The following is a 20,505-nucleotide window of genomic DNA, read 5'->3' on the forward strand; positions in this document are numbered from 1 at the left end:
GTCTTTGGCTTACCGAGCTCGAGCTTGAAATTTTTTTTTTATTATTTGTTCGAACTCGACTCAATAAACTAAACTTTCAACTCGAGTTCGTCCCACAAATGAGTTTGAGTCGAGCCGAACTTAAGCTCGAGTTCAAATTGTTTATTTTTTTATTATTTGAATAATATTTAATAATTAATAAATTAAAAAAAATAGAAGATCTAATATTAAATTTATACAACTAATAAGTAGAACTTCTATTGAATTATAAAATTTTTAAAAATTTATAAATAATTAATATCTAACTAGTTGATATTTGTTTAAAATAATAATATATTATATGCCTACATATATTATTAATATATACATTTAATATGATAGCATATATCTATTTCATATATGGTTCTCATGTACTAGTATATTAAATTATTAAATTTTATCGACTAATTATTATACAAATTATAAAATATACCTATGAAGTGTATTCACTATATAGGCATAAGTAATTAGATTACATATTATATATTTAATTATAAAAGTGGCATATTTATATTATTAGCTAATACACACATATATGTGTATATATATATAGGGTGTATGTATATATTTATCAAAATATGAATGAATTTTAATCGAGTTGAGCTAATGAGTCGACTCGAGTATAAACCAGTGAGCTTTAATGAGTCTCAACCGAGTCGAGTCAAGTTTTATCAGGTATGTGTCATTTACAAATAGAGCGAATATCTGCTTTCACAAACAACTTTTTTTTTTTTTTTTTCATGAGTAGAGTTTGATTTGAATTTAATCGTGCGAGAACCAAGCAGGTTATTGAACAAACTGATTCATTTACAACGCTAGCTACCAAGATTTTATTTTCTTTCTTAGGTTTGGACCTTTTTATACTCGATAAAAAATGACCCAATCAAAATCAGCAAAATTAATTAGCGTTATATTTTTGATACATATACATAATTTTTAAGAAAATAAACATAATGTATCGAGTCCTACAACAATTAACCAATTCACGTGAGGATGATGAATAGAGTAATGTTAGATATAATTTTTAAATAGACAAATTCTATACAAAACTTTTGTAAAAAAGTAAGTCTCATTAATAAAAAATAATTTTTTTACACTTTTTTTTAGGTGAGATCTATTTTTTTACAAGAGCTTGTATGAAACTTATTTATTTAGAACTTATACAAATTATTTTTCTGAATTTACTATTTTTATATAATATATTATTATTATTTTTAAAATATTGTATTTACTATTTTCATTGTAAATAAACTCAACTTGTATAATAATTTTATATTAAGTAATGATACCTACACAACATATTTCATAATATATTTTACAATACATGTTATAAAATAATAGTATTTTAATAAAATGATATTACTTTTATAAGTTAATTTACAAAAATAACCTTCTTTTTAAAATATTATTGTGTAAAATATTGTAAAAAATGATGTATTTATCATTTTTCTTGTGTATTTACTACTTTTAAAAATACGAGGACGTGGCCGTCTACTCGCATTTGCAACCAGGCGGACTCCAAACCCTCCTCAAATTCAGTTCAGAATACATCTCGATTCCGAACCTGTGTGACAAATAGTGTACACAGCGTGCTGGACAAGCGAGTCCAAAGGCTCTCTCTCTCTCTCTTTCTCTCTCTCTCGTAAAAAAAGGAAAATCCCGAAATTATCATCGAATTAAATTCCCACAATTTATTTTATCATCGAATTGGTTTCTCTCCTGAAGTCAGTCTAATCTCTCTCTCTCTCTCTCTCTTCGACAACTCCTTTCCTCTACTCAGTCTCAGACGCTTTTTACAACTCGGTCTGAATCGGTCCTTTTCAGTGGGGCTTTTAGTTGCAGCGACTGAATCAACTCGGTCACCCACTCCTATGGTGAGCCCCCAACCACCAAGTTTTTTTTTTTCAAGTCAATTAAGCTTCGAAATGCAACATCTTCAACTAATTCCTAGCTTTTTTCCGTTTCTTTCAATATTGTGTTCTTAGAAGCATATTTGGTCTCGTTTTAGTCTTTAATTTTATAAAATTTTCCTTTTTGCAATGTGGATATGAGTTTTTGTGTTTGCAAATTAGAAAACTTCAATTTTTATACTTTCAATTATTTTTTTGGTCCTCATGTACCGATATTACTTGTATCTAGATTATATAAGATTGGTTTTAGTTGTTAATTTTAGTTTTCAGAATCATGGTGTATAAGTTTTTCTGTGTGGATATAGGAAATTTAAGTTAATAGTATTGTTGTGGTTGTTTTTTAAATTATTATTGTTATGTATTCTTGCTTGTATGTTTGACTCGCATGTGATGGATAAAGTTATAGTTTTGAAAAGAAAAAGAAAAAAGTTCACATTGAATTATCTATTTATTTTTTCTGTTTATTTGTTTTGGATGTTCAGTTTGTGTATTTGAGTTGCATGTGGTGGATTTTCCATGGAAACAGTGGTTGGAGTTGAGTGGAATGATGAAGGGAAGGTTGAAGAGAATGGGGTTGATAAAAGTAGCTCGGCTCTGTCTTCACCAAAGCAGATTGCTGATCCTGTTGTCTACAAGCTTGTCCGGGTATTTTTTTTTCTTGTAGTCTATATGTAAATATGTGTATAAACAATCATCTCGTTGCTGTTGTTGATTTTGTTTTGTTATAAATTAGGATGAGGAACTCGTTACTCTTTTCGGGCATAAAAATGTTGAATTGAGGTTTGGTCAAGATGTAAATGCAGAAGAAAACCCACTCTGTCCGTTGCTTGCTTTGTATGTGGAAATTTTGTTGAATACCAAAGGCTTGTAATTGTGTGGTATTCTGCCAAATGCAACTAGAAGCAAGTTGTTAGGGAAAATGCCTGGGAGTTGTTAGGCAGCTTGTATATTATTGGTATGAAGAAGAATATTAAGAAAGTCCAAGCAAGATATATCAGCAGAAGGGAGATAGAAACCCAAGTAGGGACATTCTCAGAAACCATTTTTGTTAATCTTGCCTACCAATTCCCTCAACCCCTTGAGCACACTGTTAATCAGCTTTGCTTTTCAAGCTGGTGGGGTTCTCCCTCTGGACTTGGCTTGGGTCCAGTTCCTGAACTAGACCCAAACCTTGCCCTCTTCTCCCTCTTCGGTACATGCCCCCTCCTGCAAGGCATCATTTCAGGCACCATACCTGGCATCACCCAGTAAGTATCTCGACTAGAACCCCAAGGGGTTGGCCTAAGTGGTGAAGGCCTTGGTCATGGGGTATCACTCCCTTCAAGGTCCAAGGTTCAACAACTCATGGGTGCAAACAATCCTTTAGGGCCACACCTCCTGGTGAAAAGCCTGTGATTTAACTAGTTACGTGTAGGGAAACTTCTGAGGGTGTGGTGCACTAGACTGGGGTTTACTCTGCAGGGGTGGGACCGAAGGGCCCTGACTTGGAGAGATTCCCCAACATTTTTACCTCTCATAAGTACATTTTTTCTGTTGGTTTCGTTTTGTGCTGCTAAAGGGTCAATAGAAGTGAAACTTTTTAATAAAAGTTTGATTATGCCTTGCTTTTTAGTTGATCATTTAATAAAACTCATTACTTACCAAGAACGATTCTCTTCATCTTAATGTGATACGATGTCTTAATTGATATATAGGTTGAAGGAGATGGGAGATTAGTGCCTGCAACAGATGATGAAGTAATGGAGGTTGAGGATTTTCTTGAAGATGAAAAGAGTGAAATGCATGATGTTGCCAACACTGAGCAGACTATGGGGAGTATAGGCAATGAAGGGCCATCTTCTGAGAAGATACTGTTAGAAAGCTCAGAAGGTCTGCTTTTGTTGCCATTTCTACTAATTCTTCCTCTTTGGATTTTATCAATATGCAGAAATTGCAATGGCAACACAAAGCAGATAGATATGAACTGTATACTTTGCATTACTATTGGATCAAGGAATTTTGCATCTTGGTACTAGAATGTTCTAGGTTTAAATTTTTCTGCAATTAAAGTTTTTTGGTTTTATTTTCTGGGATTGAATTTGTCTTTTCTTCTTTTTCCTCCGGGGTTGTTTTGATAATGAGAAACCTTATTGTAATCTTTTCTTCTCTTTGGGTTAGCATTCATTGTTATAGCTGTAGGGATCTCTAGTTTTGTTTTCTTTCGAATTTAAGATTTGGCAGAGTATTATACTACCACATATAATGCACTACTTGTTTGACTACTTTTTAATGTTGTCTGAATGAATATCACTACTGAATGGATTTTGCAACTCACTTTAAGTTCAGTGCTGAACAGATATTGCCTCATTAGCAACTTGGTTCACTTCATTGGACACATACTTTAAATATTCTGTTTCTGGTTACATATTAATTTCCATAGTTGAATAACACAATATATGCCAGGTTTATTGAAGACCAAGACCTCAGAAGCTGATGCTGCTAAACAAAATGCGCAGCTTGAGGTATTTGTTGCCCTTTTTTTAAGGGAGGGGGTGATATTGATTCCTGCTCTGTTTCAGGATTGAATGGATTATTAATTAGCTATCTTATTAGATTGTTTCCATAACCACTTGTTGAATATTAATGCATTGATATTGCTATTTCATATCATATCATTCCATATCATTGCTCTTGCCTAACATGTAAAAGATCGAAGTTCTGTTGCTCGAGTTGATGTGGAAATTTGCAAGGTATGTTGTCTTGCATTTTGTTCATGTAGCACATTTGGTTTCAGTTTTTAGGGAATGTTATCTTGTTTACCTGCATTAACCTACAACTTAAAAGTGTAATGAAAGTTGATGACATTAGTTAAAAAGAAAAAAAAATTTACTTGGATGTGGATATATATTGATGAAGTATAAATACTGCACTAATAGAGATATGAAAATGTTTATGTGTTCATGTGACTCAGATCCAAGTCTTTTCTTTTCTTTTTTTTTTTTTTTTAAACAAAAATGATGATTCAAATTTAAATGGTTGCTCTGTAATCGATCAGTGATTAATCTGTAATTTCTAATGTCACGTGTCTAAAGAATACTACAACAAGATTTAGCATATATGAGTGTCGTCAATAGGATTTGATGGGATGAAAAATAATGTTATAGTGAAAGCATTGGCAATACGTAACAATTTGAAGTGTAGTAGAGGGATATGCATGAATTAGTGATGACATGCATTTTTTGCATGCTTTTAGCACCAAAAGAAGGGGAAGAAGATAGCTGTGGATCATAAGTTACTTTCTTTTTTGTCGTGATTTGTACATACACATAATTATTCGTACCCCAAGTGGACTGTTTTGTTACCTGTTTGTCGCTATACATATTTATACATACATCCGCACATGCATGCATCCATCCTTTCATACATACGTACATACATACATACATGTATACATACATACGTGTCTGGAATTTTGAATAGCCAATGTTCTGATTAATGATAAATTGCTTGGTATTGATGAAAAACTTTAATGTCAAATTTACTCACAGGAAAGTGTCCCTTCATCAAGTTTGAATGATAACCATATCGATCAATCTGGGGGCACTGGAGAGTGCCCAAATCCTCCAGATGGAATGATGGAAAGTGGATCATCAGCTTCTGCTGCTGGTACTGGTTTCAAACCCGATTTTTCCAAGTTAAATGGAGACCTTTGCTTAGACAAACTATCAATTAGAGAACTTCATGAAGTGTTTAAGGCAACATTTGGGCGGGAAACTACTGTCAAAGACAAGCTGTGGCTCAAGAGGAGGATTGCCATGGGATTGACTAATTCTTGTGACATATCAACCACAACTTTCACAATTAAAGATAACAAATTGGTGAAGAAAGATGAAGAAGAATGCAGTAAGGATGTGGATGATTCATTCACCCAGGATCCAGCAGTTGGAGCAGCTGATGTTAATTGCAAAGGTTCACCAACTAGCCATGGTAGCCAATCGGAAGACCATCAAAGTGGGTCTGGCAAGAAATCAAGAAATAATAGCATGGAAATTGATAGTGGAAGTGAGCATCTTAATACAGAGCAGAGAGCAGCCAAAAGAATTCGGAAGCCCACCAAGCGATATATTGAAGAACTATCTGAAGTTGAATCCAGAGATTATAGCCAAAAGTTAATCAGTTCACCCAAGAGTGTTGGACTTGGACAGATATCTCCAAGATCTTGTCTCAGGCCTGTTAAAAATGTGCCTTCAGATGGGAGAACAGTTGTCACCAGGTTGGACTCTCTTGGGGGATCTGGTGTTCAGGTTCCATATGTTTCTCGGGTCCGAAGAAGCCGTCCAAGGAAAAATGTCATGGCTCTTATGGTATGTGACACCTCATATAACTGAACTAAACGATTGTGGCTTGGTTTATCTGGATTTTTTTATTTTAGTTTTTTTATTCTTAAGCATATACTATAGTCCTTTCATAGCCCTCCTTTGTTCTAGATGTCAAATGAATCTGGAATTGATTCTCTCTGTGAAGTAGGCTACTGATTGTGAGTTCCATTCTGACCCTTCCCTGTGTCAACTTTTTTTTTTTAATAAGTAAAATAAACTTTTATCGAATCAAGTAAATAGGGATAGCCCAAGCACATATGAAGTATACAACAGAGAACGTCAACAATAGCATCTTCTCTTTGAAGCAGCCTGTGGTTGGAATTGCGCAGACTTTTGTGGTGTCTTGTGGTTGTTACTCACTAGGTTTTTTTTTTGACATGAAACCTCACCAAGGCAGGATCTTTCAAATAAACCCCAAGGTAGTAAACCCTGAATATACAACCCCACCTATTAGAATCCAATCAGGTAATCTAGTGGACTCCTAGTGCAGAATTGAATGCCTACATGCATTAGGAAATTTAATTATGTAGAGTTCTGATACTAAAATGAGACATGGGTTAGATCTGGCTAAAGTTGAATGGAAACCAAATAGCATTAGTCTATGTTTAATCCAGTTTGTTTGTCTTTTTATCACTGATAATATTCTTACTACAGAAGTGATGTGGTTTAAATTTTAATTGTTAGAAATTCAATCCAAGTGACATGGGCATGGCAGCTAAACTAGTAAAGAAGGCCCTTGGTGTTCGTAGTTCTCAAACAGATGACGATATTGGGAGTAAGGTCTTGAAAAGGAGATATACAGATCAGATTCAGCAGCCGGTAAGATCAAATTTGAGTGTATCACGTAATAATGTTTTCATTTTTATTATCAACTGATTAGATAAAAATTACATGAAAATGGAGTTATAGGAATTTGTATCTGGAAGAAATTCTCATGTTGGTTATTTTATTAGCAGTTATTGTCATCTGTCTGAGAAAAAAATTCTACCCTTTTTAGTCTTTGGTCTTTGACTCTTCTGAGTACTTGACGTTGAGGTAGAAGTACAGTGCACATGTTCCTGTTGCTGTGATTCACTTGATGGTGTTACTCACCTATTCTATGAAGCATGTTTCCTGGCAAGTTAAAATATTCTGTAGTGACGGTAGTCTCTGTGGATCATGAGATAAAGCAGCTGATATGGTTCGTTTAACTTTCTCCAACTATTACTGCATTAAGGGTGATATATCTTATAATTTTTCACACGTATTTGATAGTGGTGAGATGAAAAAAGATGGTCCAACTATATCTAGTAAGTTCGGTGAATTATTTAAGCCGATTATTTTGCTATGATCTCCTGGTATGCCATTTCTTTTGAGCAATTGAGTATTTTATCTCTTGCTCTTATAACGTAATTGCATTTTAATTGTATAGTTAGCGGTAAATTCTTTTTCCTACGTAGTTCTTTGCTGAACTAGAGAAAGAGAGGCAGAATTCAGTAATGGGCAGAATTGAACGGGGAGAGAATTTGGGGAGGTCACAGGAAGATTCTTCTGGGGATAATTCGGATGATAATGTAGTAACTGTTCCCACTGCCAAAGGTGGAATGAGAAGGAAACATCATCGAGCTTGGACTCTTGGTGAGGTTATGAAATTGGTTGAGGGTGTATCTAAGTGTGGAGCTGGGAGGTGGTCTGAGATCAAACGACTTGCTTTTGCATCCTATTCATACCGCACGTCTGTTGATCTTAAGGTACAAATTGACATGTAATTTTGTTCTGCCCAGTTAAGATGCTCTAAACATTGTTATATCGAGGAATGTTTATATTTTACATATATATATATATACATAATAAATATGAGAGGCAGGTTTAAATGATTTACTTTGCAAATATTATTAGGCTGACCCAGATTGTAACATGTAGGACAAGTGGAGGAACCTGCTTAAAGCTAGCTTCGCACAGGCACCTCCAGATGATGGGGTAAGCTTTCAATTTTCATTTTAGTGACATATGGCGGTGGGTGGGCATTTAACCTTGTGTCCTCTTCCCATGCATGCAATTCCGAGCACTGTGGATAACAAGTTGTCTCTTTGGCCTCTCTTAATTATTCCAGTTTTTTTCGTTTTCTTTCAAATTTTTTTTCGTTTTCTTATATATTTTTAGCTAGCTCTTACAATCACCACGTATCAGTTTACCCGTTCGGTCCCAATTGATAGAATGCTCTCAAGTATCATGCATTGAACTGCAATTACCAACACTAAATTACTTCATCGAGGGAAATTTTGATTTCACAATTGTTTCAACATGTAATCAGGATGTCTCAGTTGAAGTTCTTGATTATTGCAACTATTATATTTGCTTTCTGTGGCTAGTTCAGCTGATGTATTTTTTTATGGTCAATGATAGATGAACTCCCGGAAGCCTACTTCAATGCCCATCCCGGAGCCAATTTTGGTACGAGTGAGAGAGCTTGCGGAGATGAACGCACAGGTCCCTCCAAATCTTAGCTCAAGCAAACCCTCTGTGGGTAGTAGAAACATGCATGAAACAAAATCTGGCTACTTGTAACGTTGTAAATAATTCCAGAAAATAAAGATACTTATCTGTAAGCATTCTGGAGAGCTGGTTGTTCCTCGGTATTTCTTTTGGTGATGGTTTGTATGGATGATTAATTGTAGGCATCGAGTAAGGCTAATTAAAGAGCTATGGAGACGCTGTCATTCAAGTGGCTTAGTTGATTTGATATTTAGCTTCTGGAAGAGATGACCTACGTTTTGATAGGGATAAGAGAAAGAGAGAGGATGATCGGAGCTGAAGTCAGAATTGCGTGTTTTGGAACAAATACACGTAAGAAGAAAACTTCTGTATCAATAAGGGATGAACTTCTGCATCACCTATTTTTTTAATCAGTCTGAATCGTTCATATATACAAATAAACTGATTTTTTAAGAACTTTTACTTGTGACAGAGGTAAGCTTCAATGAGAATATGTCATCCTCTTTGATCATGACACGTTAAAAACGTCAATGTTTGCGCTTTGGGTGTCCATGTGAACGTAATAGTACACTTTCTAAGCAGTGTCAGTACTAGGATAAAAGAAGGTCGAAAATCGTTTAGGATGTCCCTATAAAATAAAGAATAAAAAACATTCGAATTTAGCCCAACGTACCCAATCACAGCTAGCTTGTATTCTAGTCCGAGCTGGCCCAAGACCTGGTTAAACGTACAGCTCGATCCTGCTCGAGTCTTGATGATCAGTTATTATTGCATATGAAAATGATCAGTACCTTTTTCAGACGTCATCCGATTTTTCTTTATTAAAGATGAAGGTTTAATTCATTAGAATTAACGAAATATTTCCCCTCCAACAATGCTTGGGTACACACACGGGCGCAGTTCAAGGGAATTAAGGAGATCAAAAAATGGGGATGAACAGTAAAAACTGTTCAAGCATGCAGTACTGTCCGTGTCCGAAGCCCGTTCCCTTTCCTAATTCTTGGGGAAGGGAAGGCCGTGAGCTGTTCATCTCAAGGGCAACCCTTGGGTGAAAGGCTGAATCACAACTTCTTCGGCCACTCATGAAGTTTCTGATATTGTGGACCAACCAATATCATGAATAATATACATTTTCAGCACATTAACAACATGCATAATAAGAAACATGCCATCCACCCGAAAGCTCAAGCTGATTAATTTCTAGATGATCTCCTCGCGTTGTGGGTGCAGGCTTGCAGCTAGCGAATCAATTAATTATTAATGCACCTCATCAGAATTTAGGCGAAGATTCTTGCACGTTCTAACAATTAATTAATTTGAATTTCCCATATGGATGGCAAGCCAACACCGACCAGTACTAGACATATATATCATGTGACTTATGAGACATGCAGAATATCCTTAATTTGCATCATATAGTATATAATATTGCAACTGATCCATTTAATGCTTGTTACAGGACGACAGACAATGCATGCATTAATTATGGCTGCAAACAAAAAACATTTCCCTTTTTTGTGGGACCTAGCTTATGTTAGGTTGAAAATGAAACTTTTTGGATCCCATTAATGCTGCATGCACATCTTGCATGATATCATTGGTCTAAGAATGGGGGGTGTAGTAGAAATCTAATTAATTCCTTCAATCAGTCATTATATATCATCTATCATGCATGAAGACAAATCAATCAGTTTCTTTCATTTTGAAAGATTGTAATCTATATGATCATGTTAGTATACACTAGTATAGTACTATATAATATAATTCCAAAGATAGTAATTTCTGTTTAGCAAATTCCTTCATATTTTCACAGCTACATGAAGATTATACATCATGTTAGCTACAACTGAATTAGTACCATTATAAGTAGATCATGGTAGATGTTCGAAGGTTGATCAGATCAGTACTAAATATTAAAACCGCTGTAGACGGTAGTACTATTTTTAAACCTAGCTAGTTAGGCCGACTTAGTGATGGTGCTAGTCTTAAAAGATATCAATTTTTGCACGTTAGGCACAAGGCGCGCGTTTGAAGCTAATTAAGCATATATGTATATGCATGCGTAGTAGTGGGGCACTGCCATATATATTTAATTTCATGAGCCACCGAACCATGCATGCAGCTTTTCTCGTTGGAGAGCAATATACCTTTCCCACTAGGGATTTATAAGAAAGAGAATATTCTTTGAAGCGGGTAGAGATCACATGATGATATGATATGTGTGGTGGTAGGCGATCGATCGATCGAGCTACAGACGAAGTGGCCAGTTATCCTTGGGGGAGCCGTTGGTGGCTTTTTCTAAGCATCTAATTAACTGGCGATCGATCGAGAACCAGTCATTATCACTATATGATCTGTTTAATTATTAATGGAGCCACAACTTTAGATTTCTACCTTGCATGCATGAATGCTAGCCTTCCTTCACTGAAAGCTAGGTAACAAGTCTTTCGCAATCGCTTTCAATTTCTATAATTATGGTGCTCAAAGTTTACAACACACCCATGAAAGCTGCAGTTCTGTTTGATTGATTGAATTTATTTGAAAGGAGCCTAGCTAGCTACTAGCTTCATGCATGACTCAGCACAATGTTTAAAGGATCGTTTAGATGCTTTAAACGAAAGAAAGGGATATTTTTCCTAAAGAATTTGGCCAAGCTGATCATGAAGACAATGATTTTTCATTTTCATGGAAGTGCCAGCTAGCTAGCCTTGGTTTCCCCGCCAGGACAGCCAGTCCATGATGCAAGCTTATTTAGGTTGATCATGGCCACTACTAGTAGTACTTCTTTCTTTTGGCAGGCTAGATCGCTAGGGCTACTCATGCTATGTGATCAAACGTTTACATATTTTATCTGGCCATAAAGTCCAACTCTCTCTCTCTCTCTCTCTCTCTCTATATATATATATATAAAGTGACAAGGGGTAGTGTAAGAACTTGAAATAATTAAGCTAAATTTGTTGATGAGATGCATGAATTCTAAAATAAGTATGAGAGTGATCAGATGTCATTTTATCCCGAATCTAGTCCAAATTAAGGCATGCAGGCTTAGAGTTTCATTACATGATTAATCTGTGAAATCATTATTCCTGGATGGACCTCGGTCAATATTCCTAGCTGGGTATAAAATATCCCAAAAAAAAAAAAAATTAATATAAAAAAAAAAGAAAGATTCGCTAATGGCCTATCTATGAAGTAAAGCGAAATGGTAGCCGTAGTTTATTTCATTTTAAAGGAGAAAAAGAAAAGTGGATCGAGCTCAAGAAAATCTTGCTTCTGGCAGCTGCAATCAATCAAGCTTCCAGAATGATCAGCCATGCATATTCAAATTTCATGATGCTTAGTTGTACGTGTGGTGTCTAGATTGCACAAAGAGGCTGCAAGTTGCTGGGTCCTTTAATTTAAAGCAAGCTAGTTAATTTCCATTTCCACATGACTAAAGAATCTTAAAATAACCAACTCAAAGTTAAAAGTAGTATTCTGCTAAAGTCCACATGATGCATGATGATCATAAGAAGCGAATTAGAACAAGATCATTACAAAAATAAAGAAAGGGCTTTTGTCGCAAATTAAATTAAGGCTAGCTGTCCAATATGCATGCATGCCGTCCTTAATTTCTTCAATTAATTTTAACAGAAGGCCTTAAAAAACCCCCCATTAATTTAAGAAAGCATGTTATCCAATATTCTTGTCAAGCTTAGTGCTTTTGTGTATGAGGTGAAACAATGTTGTATCGGTAATGTATCGTCGGTGTTAATCAATCAATTAAAGTTAAAAGTTAAATAAAATATTATTAAAATATATATTTTTAATATTATTTTTATTTTAAAATTTAAAAAAGTTGAATTGTTTATTTTATTTTATGTGAAAATTTAAAAAATTTATAATAATTAGATGAGATGAGATAATCAGATGAGAGAAATTATGAAAACAAACATAAGTGATCGAAACCTAAATTTAAAAACACAATTTCTTTAATTTTTTCCTGATAATCTGATCATCTGACATGCACACTGGAGAATGGAGGAGAAGGATCAAATGTCACAGTTTATGCATCTTTATTCATTTATTTCATAAAGAGAAAAGAAGAGCTGCTGTCACTATAAGCAGTTCAAAACAAGCGATCTTCTTGGGATCACCAAAAATTCTCCTCACTCTCTCTTTTTAGAACTCCTCCACAGTCCACACACATTACCATTCTTTTCCTTTACTAAAGCTGCTTCTGTCTCCCTCCGCCTCTTTCTCTTCTCCCCATTTTCCCTTTTCTCGACATTACCCATCCCCCAAAAGAGAACCTCACCACCACCACCACCCACCCCCCAATCAAACATATTATATGCATGGACATCACGGTAATGCGGGAGCACGAAGCTTGACCACCCACACGTGGCCGGATATATAGTACAGGTGTCAGAGCTTGAGTGGTGGTGAATTCTTTGCTAGGCAGTAAGGGGGCAATTAAAGTTAAATAAAAGAGGTGGTTCTGGTCCCTCACCTAGTTTTGACAGCGGATCGATCTTACCTTACGGGGGATCTATGTGAGTATCACACGTGTGCATGCGCGACAGGACCTGCGACAAGCTGGTCCAGCCCTTCAGGTGCGGTTGACCAAAACAAATGTCTGGGTACGTAGTGTGGGCTGGCTTCCAAATCTAACTTGTTATGTCAGTTTGCTGCGGCACGCTTGGGGTCATGTGGTGCTACTGGCCGCGCATGCATGCTTGCTGGTCCATCATCCTGATGATCTTCATATGCAACGCCCGGCCCCTACTCCATGATCTTCGTCATGCAGGTATATATAACAGACAAATATTATTGAAAAAATTATATTTACAAATTAATATATAGGGCACGAATTTTCACATTACTGATATAAACATAATTTGATTGATTTGTAAGAAAATCTTAAAAATTTATTAAATTTTACTATATAATCATGTGTTCTTTAATTTATGCGGACTTACAAGTTAAATTATTTGGAAATACATTTTTTCTTCACTTAAATGTGTTACATTTTAAGTTCTTTTTCAATCAGATAGCTTAATTAATTAACTTAAAACGTATTATATTAACTGATGCGATTAAAACTAATATATATATATATACAAATAATGATATATATAAATCTCAAATATACAAGTCTCGCATAGTCATTTTATAAAAAAGTAGACTGTCATACCATGAAAAAATGTAAAAAAATTCGATTTTTCCTTAATGTGATCCATTTTTTAACAAAAGACTTGTATGAAAATTATACATTTGAAACTTGTCCCTAGCAATACTATATATATATATATATATATATATATATTTAAGAACTTGATCACTCTTGTTCAAAGATAATATCCGTTTACTTTTTTTTTTTTCTTTTTTTGATTCCCATGCACATGATTGGTGATCCAAGTTATGAATTGAAGCTTCAAAGCGATGAACCACAGCTTGTTAAGGAAAAACATAATAAATATTGTATCAAGTTATAAACAGCGCTTTAATTTGATCTATATCGTGGCTCACGTTCAGGTCAGGCTATTTATGAAACGAGACAGATCATCGAGAGAGGCCGTACGTTACCATCATATATTAATCCACACATAAAGAATTTAAAATTATTGGATCGAGGTTCGCATAACTATGAACTTAAGCACTTGTTTGTAATAGAATTAGACAATCACGCGAGTACTAATTCATTCATACAGTAGTTATGAATCTATTAATATAACTAATATATGTGTCCAGATCATATTTCTTGTAAAAATAATTATTTTTTAATAAAATAAATCTATTTTTATCATAAATAATCATTTTCATTACAAATAATTAATCACATATACTTGGTTTTTTGAAGTGACGTATGTACAATTATAACCTCATCTTTGCTTCACAAATACTAATCTATAATACAGTACTGTTAGCTTTAAAATAACTTTGATTATAATATGTTTCTTATCGTGCGTACGCGATATATACCTTTATAAGAAAGGCTATTATATATTAATTAAGAGTATTAATGCTACTCATGACCATCCATTTTACCATCGTATTCTCATTATTCAATGATAGAATCATATTAAATGATTGGAGGCTATTTATTATGTTTTATTTCATGTAGGTCTATCATTTAATATCACATCAAGAAATATTAAGAGGATGATGATAAAATGGATGAAAAATATATAGATTTTTCCATTATTTAATGTACCCAAACAAACAATTTTCCATGTTAATTTGCATGCCAATTAAATTGCATTAACTAATTAAACCATTAATCCTTCATGATTTATATTATTTTTCGCTAAGGTATATATATCATATAACCGGTCCCCAACTCCCACTATATACCATTTTTTCTATACATATATACATATATATATATATATATAGCCATTTGGAGCCTATAACATGACTTTTGAATGTAGATTAGCCTTTTCTTTTTCTTAGAGTTCAACCTAACTCCAATATTATCGCTTTGCCTTAAATATATATGTTAGTAAAGAATGCCATGATTATAAGTACTAATTAATTAAATTAGAATATGATCAAATTAGTACTGTTACGATTCAGTGGTCCTAATTCTCATTGATGATCTTAACATCATGATATATAATTAAGTACTACTTCTTCAAATTAAAAACACTTTTTGTGAGAAAGGAAATCAGATATAATAAGATATAATAATGCAACGTCTTGTCCTTAATTAACAATTATGAGACAGGTTAATTGCGATCATTTATCAGAGCGAGAACTTGTTAATTAAGGCTCTATTTGATGTTGAACTGAGTTGAATTCTTTATAAATAATAGTGAGTTGAGATGCTGGAATGAGTTTTATGGAATCTACCAAATATGAGTTTAGATGTGTTTAGATGTTAAGATGAATTTAAATATATTTATGAGAAGTTGAAAAAGGTTGTGAGTCTCACGTATAAAGAGACGTTGAGTTGAAAAAGATTGTGGGTCCCATGTGTAAAGAGATTTTGAGTTGAGTGATGTTTAGTGATTTATGAGTACTTGTTTGTTTAGATGTTAGGATAGGTCTAAAACAGAATTCAATTGAGATGAGCTGAGCTCAATTAATGATCCAAACGAAGCCTAAGTGATATATATCTATATATATATATTTATATGGATGAGTAGTGGTAGTTAAGAAGAATATTATGGGGCTTGACACATATATTACTAATTATACACAAAGCCCTTTAATTTGCAAATAAAAAGTACTATATATAGCTAGTTTCATATCATGTGGAGCCAAATGATTAGACCAAATGTTGCTTATGCCTTCGCTAATTCTTTGATTTACGCGTGTTATAAGATCCTATATTAATGGTGGATTAATAGCTATTATGCCAATCATTTGGCCACCTTTTTACTCTTCCTGCATGCATGGGTACTTAATTCTTCAAAAACTTAATTCTTCATTTTTGAAGAATGATTGTTCCCACCCAAAATGACAGGGATAATTATTATTATTTGAGAAGTGTTATAGCCATAAAGAGATTACATAAAAGTAAACTCATAAATTGATGTGATTTAATGTGATCTGTTAGATTTACTTTATAATAAAATTAATTAACTTTACAATTTGACATACTACATCAAGTCACGGACTCAAATTTTGGGCTTACTTATATATAATTCTTTTATGCATGGCTAAAGTAATATTTCTCTTACTATTTTTTCATTGAAAAAGTTAGGCTGCTTGTTATTCACAAGAACAAATGAGAATTTGTCAATAACTATTTTGAAAACAAAGAAAGAAAAACGAAGAGGAGGGACTAGGGAGGATATTCCAGTCTCTCCATGCATCGCTGTAGCTAGCCTCCCACCCGAAGAGAGGTAAGAATGGGACAATTATTACCCAAGGCTCCCACCCTTAGGCTAGATTTGGAAACAAAAAATATTTTATTTCATATCATCTAATCATTATAATTTTATATATATGAGAGTTTCAAGACTTGATGATTTCTTGTCAGATTAAAAAAACAAAAGGTTTATCTGCATTGGGCGCAATGTCTTTTAGCAAATTCTAGAAACATTTCAAACCACTTGCTAATTACCATATCAGAACCCAATATTTTGTCAAATATTTTCCTTCTATGCAAGAAACCAATCATATATATTATATAGGAAAAATATTATGAGCAGCCATTATTAGCAGCAGCCACTTTTGCACACCTTACGTGACATCATTTAAACCACACATATCTTAAATTCAAAATTATTACCGTGATGAGAGGGAGAGCGGAGATGAGAGAGAGAGAGAGAGAGCTGATGAGAGAGATGCTGGAGAGAGATTATGAGAGAGATAGGAAGAGAGAGAGAGAGTTGATGAAAAAGATGCTGGAGAGAGATAATGAGAAAGAGAGGAAGAGAGAGAGAGGAGTAGAAGCCGTCTAGTTCGTTTTGCACAAAAAACAAAAGCAAAAAAAATTAAAAAACAAAAGGATCAAAAGCAGTCACGTAGTGCATGTAATATGTGCACAATTACAGTGACTACTCTGTAGCAATACTCTATTATATATTCACTACTCTCACCGCCGAAGATTAATGATTTTTGTGATCACCCTCCGATCCGGCCTTTAATAACTTTAACCAAAATCTAATTTAATAAAGATTGTTTTGCATAAAAGAAATTAATAAAATTATCTATTTCTAGTCTCTACGGATTAACTACTACACTGAGCCACTTTTTCAGTTTTTTGACTATAAATTATCTGTCGTAGTCTCGTACATGACGTAGTCTATGGAGATTGGGTCATCTTCAAGCAAAGGGAGGTCCCACTCTCACACTCTCTTTCTTACATGCATGGTAGGAAGAGTAGAGTAGAAAATCTGCCTTTGCTTTTATATAACCTCATCTTCTTCAGTACTACCTACCCTCTTCACCTTTTTCCATTTTCGCTCGTGATTACATTATCCGCAAATCTTTAATAACTTCTTCTTTACTTCCTATATATATAAATATATATGTCTTAGATCTCATCATATGCATTCTTTTCCAAAAGGTAACACGAGTATATTATAAAGTTAATGATACTCTAATTTTATCATAAATATTGTTACCTCAATTATTAAAATAATTCTTCTCATTCAGTTACTATTCATTATCTCACACTTCACGTTCTATTAAAAAAATATAAACCTGTCAGATATAAGATATGAGATAAATAGTGACTGATGTATAGTAAAATTCTAATTATTATATCCATCACTGTAATATGTTTCAAGTAAATTTATATATTCATTACTTTTAACATATAGATAGTCACTTAAGATATATCATATCAACAAATATGATTGAAGAAGATAGAATCTATAACGATCGAAGAAGATCGGCAATTCTCTATATATTAACCTATAATAAAACAAAAGCGAAGGAAAAAAAAATATAATTAAGGAGAGAATTAAGTAAAGGGTGGTTAAAAAAAAATTGCTGGTACTTACAATAAGATAAATATTATTTTATCAAAGTAAACCCCCAAACCATTAACACCAAAGGCTAAAAAAGAAAGAGGAAAATTTCCAAGTTCTATGCATGGAAGTTACATAATTAAGCCATTGGCAATGGCTCGATTGGTATCGAAATGCGTTGTTTCATAAACAGGCAATTCTTCACGGTACCTCTCGATCCCAATATCTGAAAGATTATCCAATTCGAACAGATCAGAGCTTGAACAACTGGCTGCATCATCATCTTCTTCTTCTTCCTCAGAAGAATCTCCATTGTCGTGATCTTGAAGAACCACCTCTCTCATATCCATGTCCTGCTTTTCTTTATGATAATTCTTGAACAGACCATCTTTGGTAACTTCCTCAACCCGATAACTGCCACTCATTACATAACATTTGATTTCCTCGTCCCCCTCTGTTCCTATGGTAGAAACAGCCATTATCCCCGGTTTGTCCTGATCAGGTAGACTTTTATGCCCGCATGGCCTGCAATCCTCGTCCACAATCACACTAACAGGGCAAAACCTCACCGACCTTTTCGCACCGCTGGTGCTATTGCTGAATTTGCTTCTCGGAGGCGGTGTCGTGATTAGACAAGACCGCGAAAACGAAGACGCGGAAGAACATGTGGACGTTGTGGTTGTAGACTTGGATTTTCTCTCCGAACTGGTTGAATCATACCCTCCAACGACTGAGGACGACGACATCTTTTCCTTCTTTGCGTTTCCTGCTGTGAAAAGTGAGTTGAGAAAGTTCGCGAGGCGTCCACCGGGAGATATCGGCTGCTTCACCTTCTTCAAATCTCCGTAGATTTTCAGGGCCTTGGATTTGGTCTTCACGAAACCGTTCTCGTGCTTTGGCTTTTGCGTTGAAGAAGAAATATAATTGCTTCGTTCACCATAGCCACCACCAAACTTCTCCGATTGAGGCTTCTCGGAAAAACCGGTCCGAATAGGTTTCGGCCTCTGCATAGAGTAACACGAAGCCCTTGGTTTCGACGCATGAACGGGTTCCGACTCGGACGAAGAGAACCCTGCTCCGGAGCTGGACTCCGAAGAGCTCGAGCTGGAATTCTGCAACATAAAACCGCGGTCATCTCTCGATTTTCTTTCTAAGTCCGCCGTGGAGTTCCGGCGTCCCGATACCTTTTCTTTCACTTTCTTGTCAATCCAGTAGTTATCGATCATGCATGGTCGTCGGAAGCTCGCAATTTCTGCTTCTTGTTCTTTTAGGCCATCGCTCTGTTTCTTTCTCATGGTTTCTCTGTAAAGAATGATTTCCTCTTCCCGTTCTTTGCCGTGGCCTTCGTCGATGGACCGATAAATGGTGTCGAGAAGAGTGGAAGAGAAAGATGGGTTGTCTCTCCGGTGTCGGTGGCGATCTTCTCGTAGCGATTTGCCCCACCTATCCATGCTTTTCTATACAAGTACAGGAAGGAGATCTAGAAGGGAGAGAATGAAGGGAACCAAGAATCGTAAAACAACGAGTTCTTAAACGATATCAATTATTTATTCTTATTGTCTGCTTTAGAGAGAGAGAGAGAGAGTGAGTGAGAGAGAAGAGAGAGGTCGGGTCAATGGAGGAAAGCATAATTGTACGTGAAAGAAGTAAGAAAAGATGATCTGCAACACAAGGAGTACTACTGTTCGTGTTCTGTTTCTTGTTTCAAGAGAGAGCAAATGAAGAGGGAGATAAAGCAACTTGGGCATTGATGGGTGCTTGATCGCCCAGAGAGAGAGAGAGAGAGAGGGCAAAGAAAGCCAAAAGCCACGCTGGTGGAGAGAAAGAGAGAGTAGAAGATGATTGAGAGAGAGAGAGAGAGAGAGAGAGTGCGCGCTCCTTTTAGAAGCTGTTCCTAATTCCTATTACGGGCTACTTTTATAAGGACGGACGGATATCGTGTATTCATTTGCAACCTCCTGCATGTTTTATACACTCAAAACATTATTGAAATGAATTTCACGTTATAAAAAAACGTATTGATTTTTAAATTTCTTTTATGATTATAATAATCAACGTCCCTTGACAAATGGTACATTGACACATCAAACTTATAACTAGTAAAATCGTTCCCACCTATGACATCTTTCAATTAAATTCTTTTTTGAATTTAAATATTTCAAATGAAAAATAGATAGACATATTAAATAAATTTTAAAATATATATTTAATATTAACTAAAAATCAACACAGACAATAATAAATATTATAAAATTAATTTTATATATTTACTTTTTTTTTTTTTTACGGAATAAGTTCAAAAATAAAAAGAGTGTGTGAATATATAAAGTCCAACCT

General features: G+C 34.7%; 2 protein-coding genes across 5 annotated transcripts; one reads left to right on the forward strand and one right to left on the reverse strand.

Annotated features, from left to right (window-relative positions):
- The first annotated feature begins 1,626 nt into the window (after nucleotides 1-1,626).
- Nucleotides 1,627-9,217, forward strand: LOC108983629. 4 transcript variants are annotated; one of them, XM_035683368.1, is made up of 10 exons: nucleotides 1,637-1,892; nucleotides 2,411-2,573; nucleotides 3,623-3,797; nucleotides 4,371-4,429; nucleotides 5,456-6,271; nucleotides 6,971-7,105; nucleotides 7,726-8,016; nucleotides 8,189-8,245; nucleotides 8,672-8,755; nucleotides 8,944-9,217. In XM_035683368.1, the coding sequence occupies exons 2-10, from the start codon at nucleotides 2,445-2,447 to the stop codon at nucleotides 8,962-8,964; spliced, it is 1,767 nt and encodes a 588-aa protein (XP_035539261.1). In that variant the 5' UTR covers nucleotides 1,637-1,892; nucleotides 2,411-2,444; the 3' UTR covers nucleotides 8,965-9,217. The 4 variants fall into 4 exon arrangements, with proteins under 4 accessions (XP_035539260.1, XP_035539261.1, XP_035539262.1 ...); XM_035683369.1 differs by having other exon boundaries at nucleotides 5,456-5,573; nucleotides 5,655-6,271; nucleotides 8,672-9,171; XM_035683367.1 differs by having other exon boundaries at nucleotides 1,627-1,892; nucleotides 8,672-9,171.
- An 8,986-nt stretch (nucleotides 9,218-18,203) lies between these two features.
- LOC108983632 (protein BIG GRAIN 1-like A) lies at nucleotides 18,204-20,067 on the reverse strand. The gene has a single exon (XM_018955336.2). The coding sequence runs from the start codon at nucleotides 19,617-19,619 to the stop codon at nucleotides 18,300-18,302; it is 1,320 nt and encodes a 439-aa protein (XP_018810881.1). The 5' UTR covers nucleotides 19,620-20,067; the 3' UTR covers nucleotides 18,204-18,299.
- Nucleotides 20,068-20,505: the final 438 nt, after the last annotated feature.

This window comes from Juglans regia, chromosome 12 (genome assembly GCF_001411555.2).
Source record: "Juglans regia cultivar Chandler chromosome 12, Walnut 2.0, whole genome shotgun sequence".
NCBI lineage: Eukaryota > Viridiplantae > Streptophyta > Magnoliopsida > Fagales > Juglandaceae > Juglans > Juglans regia.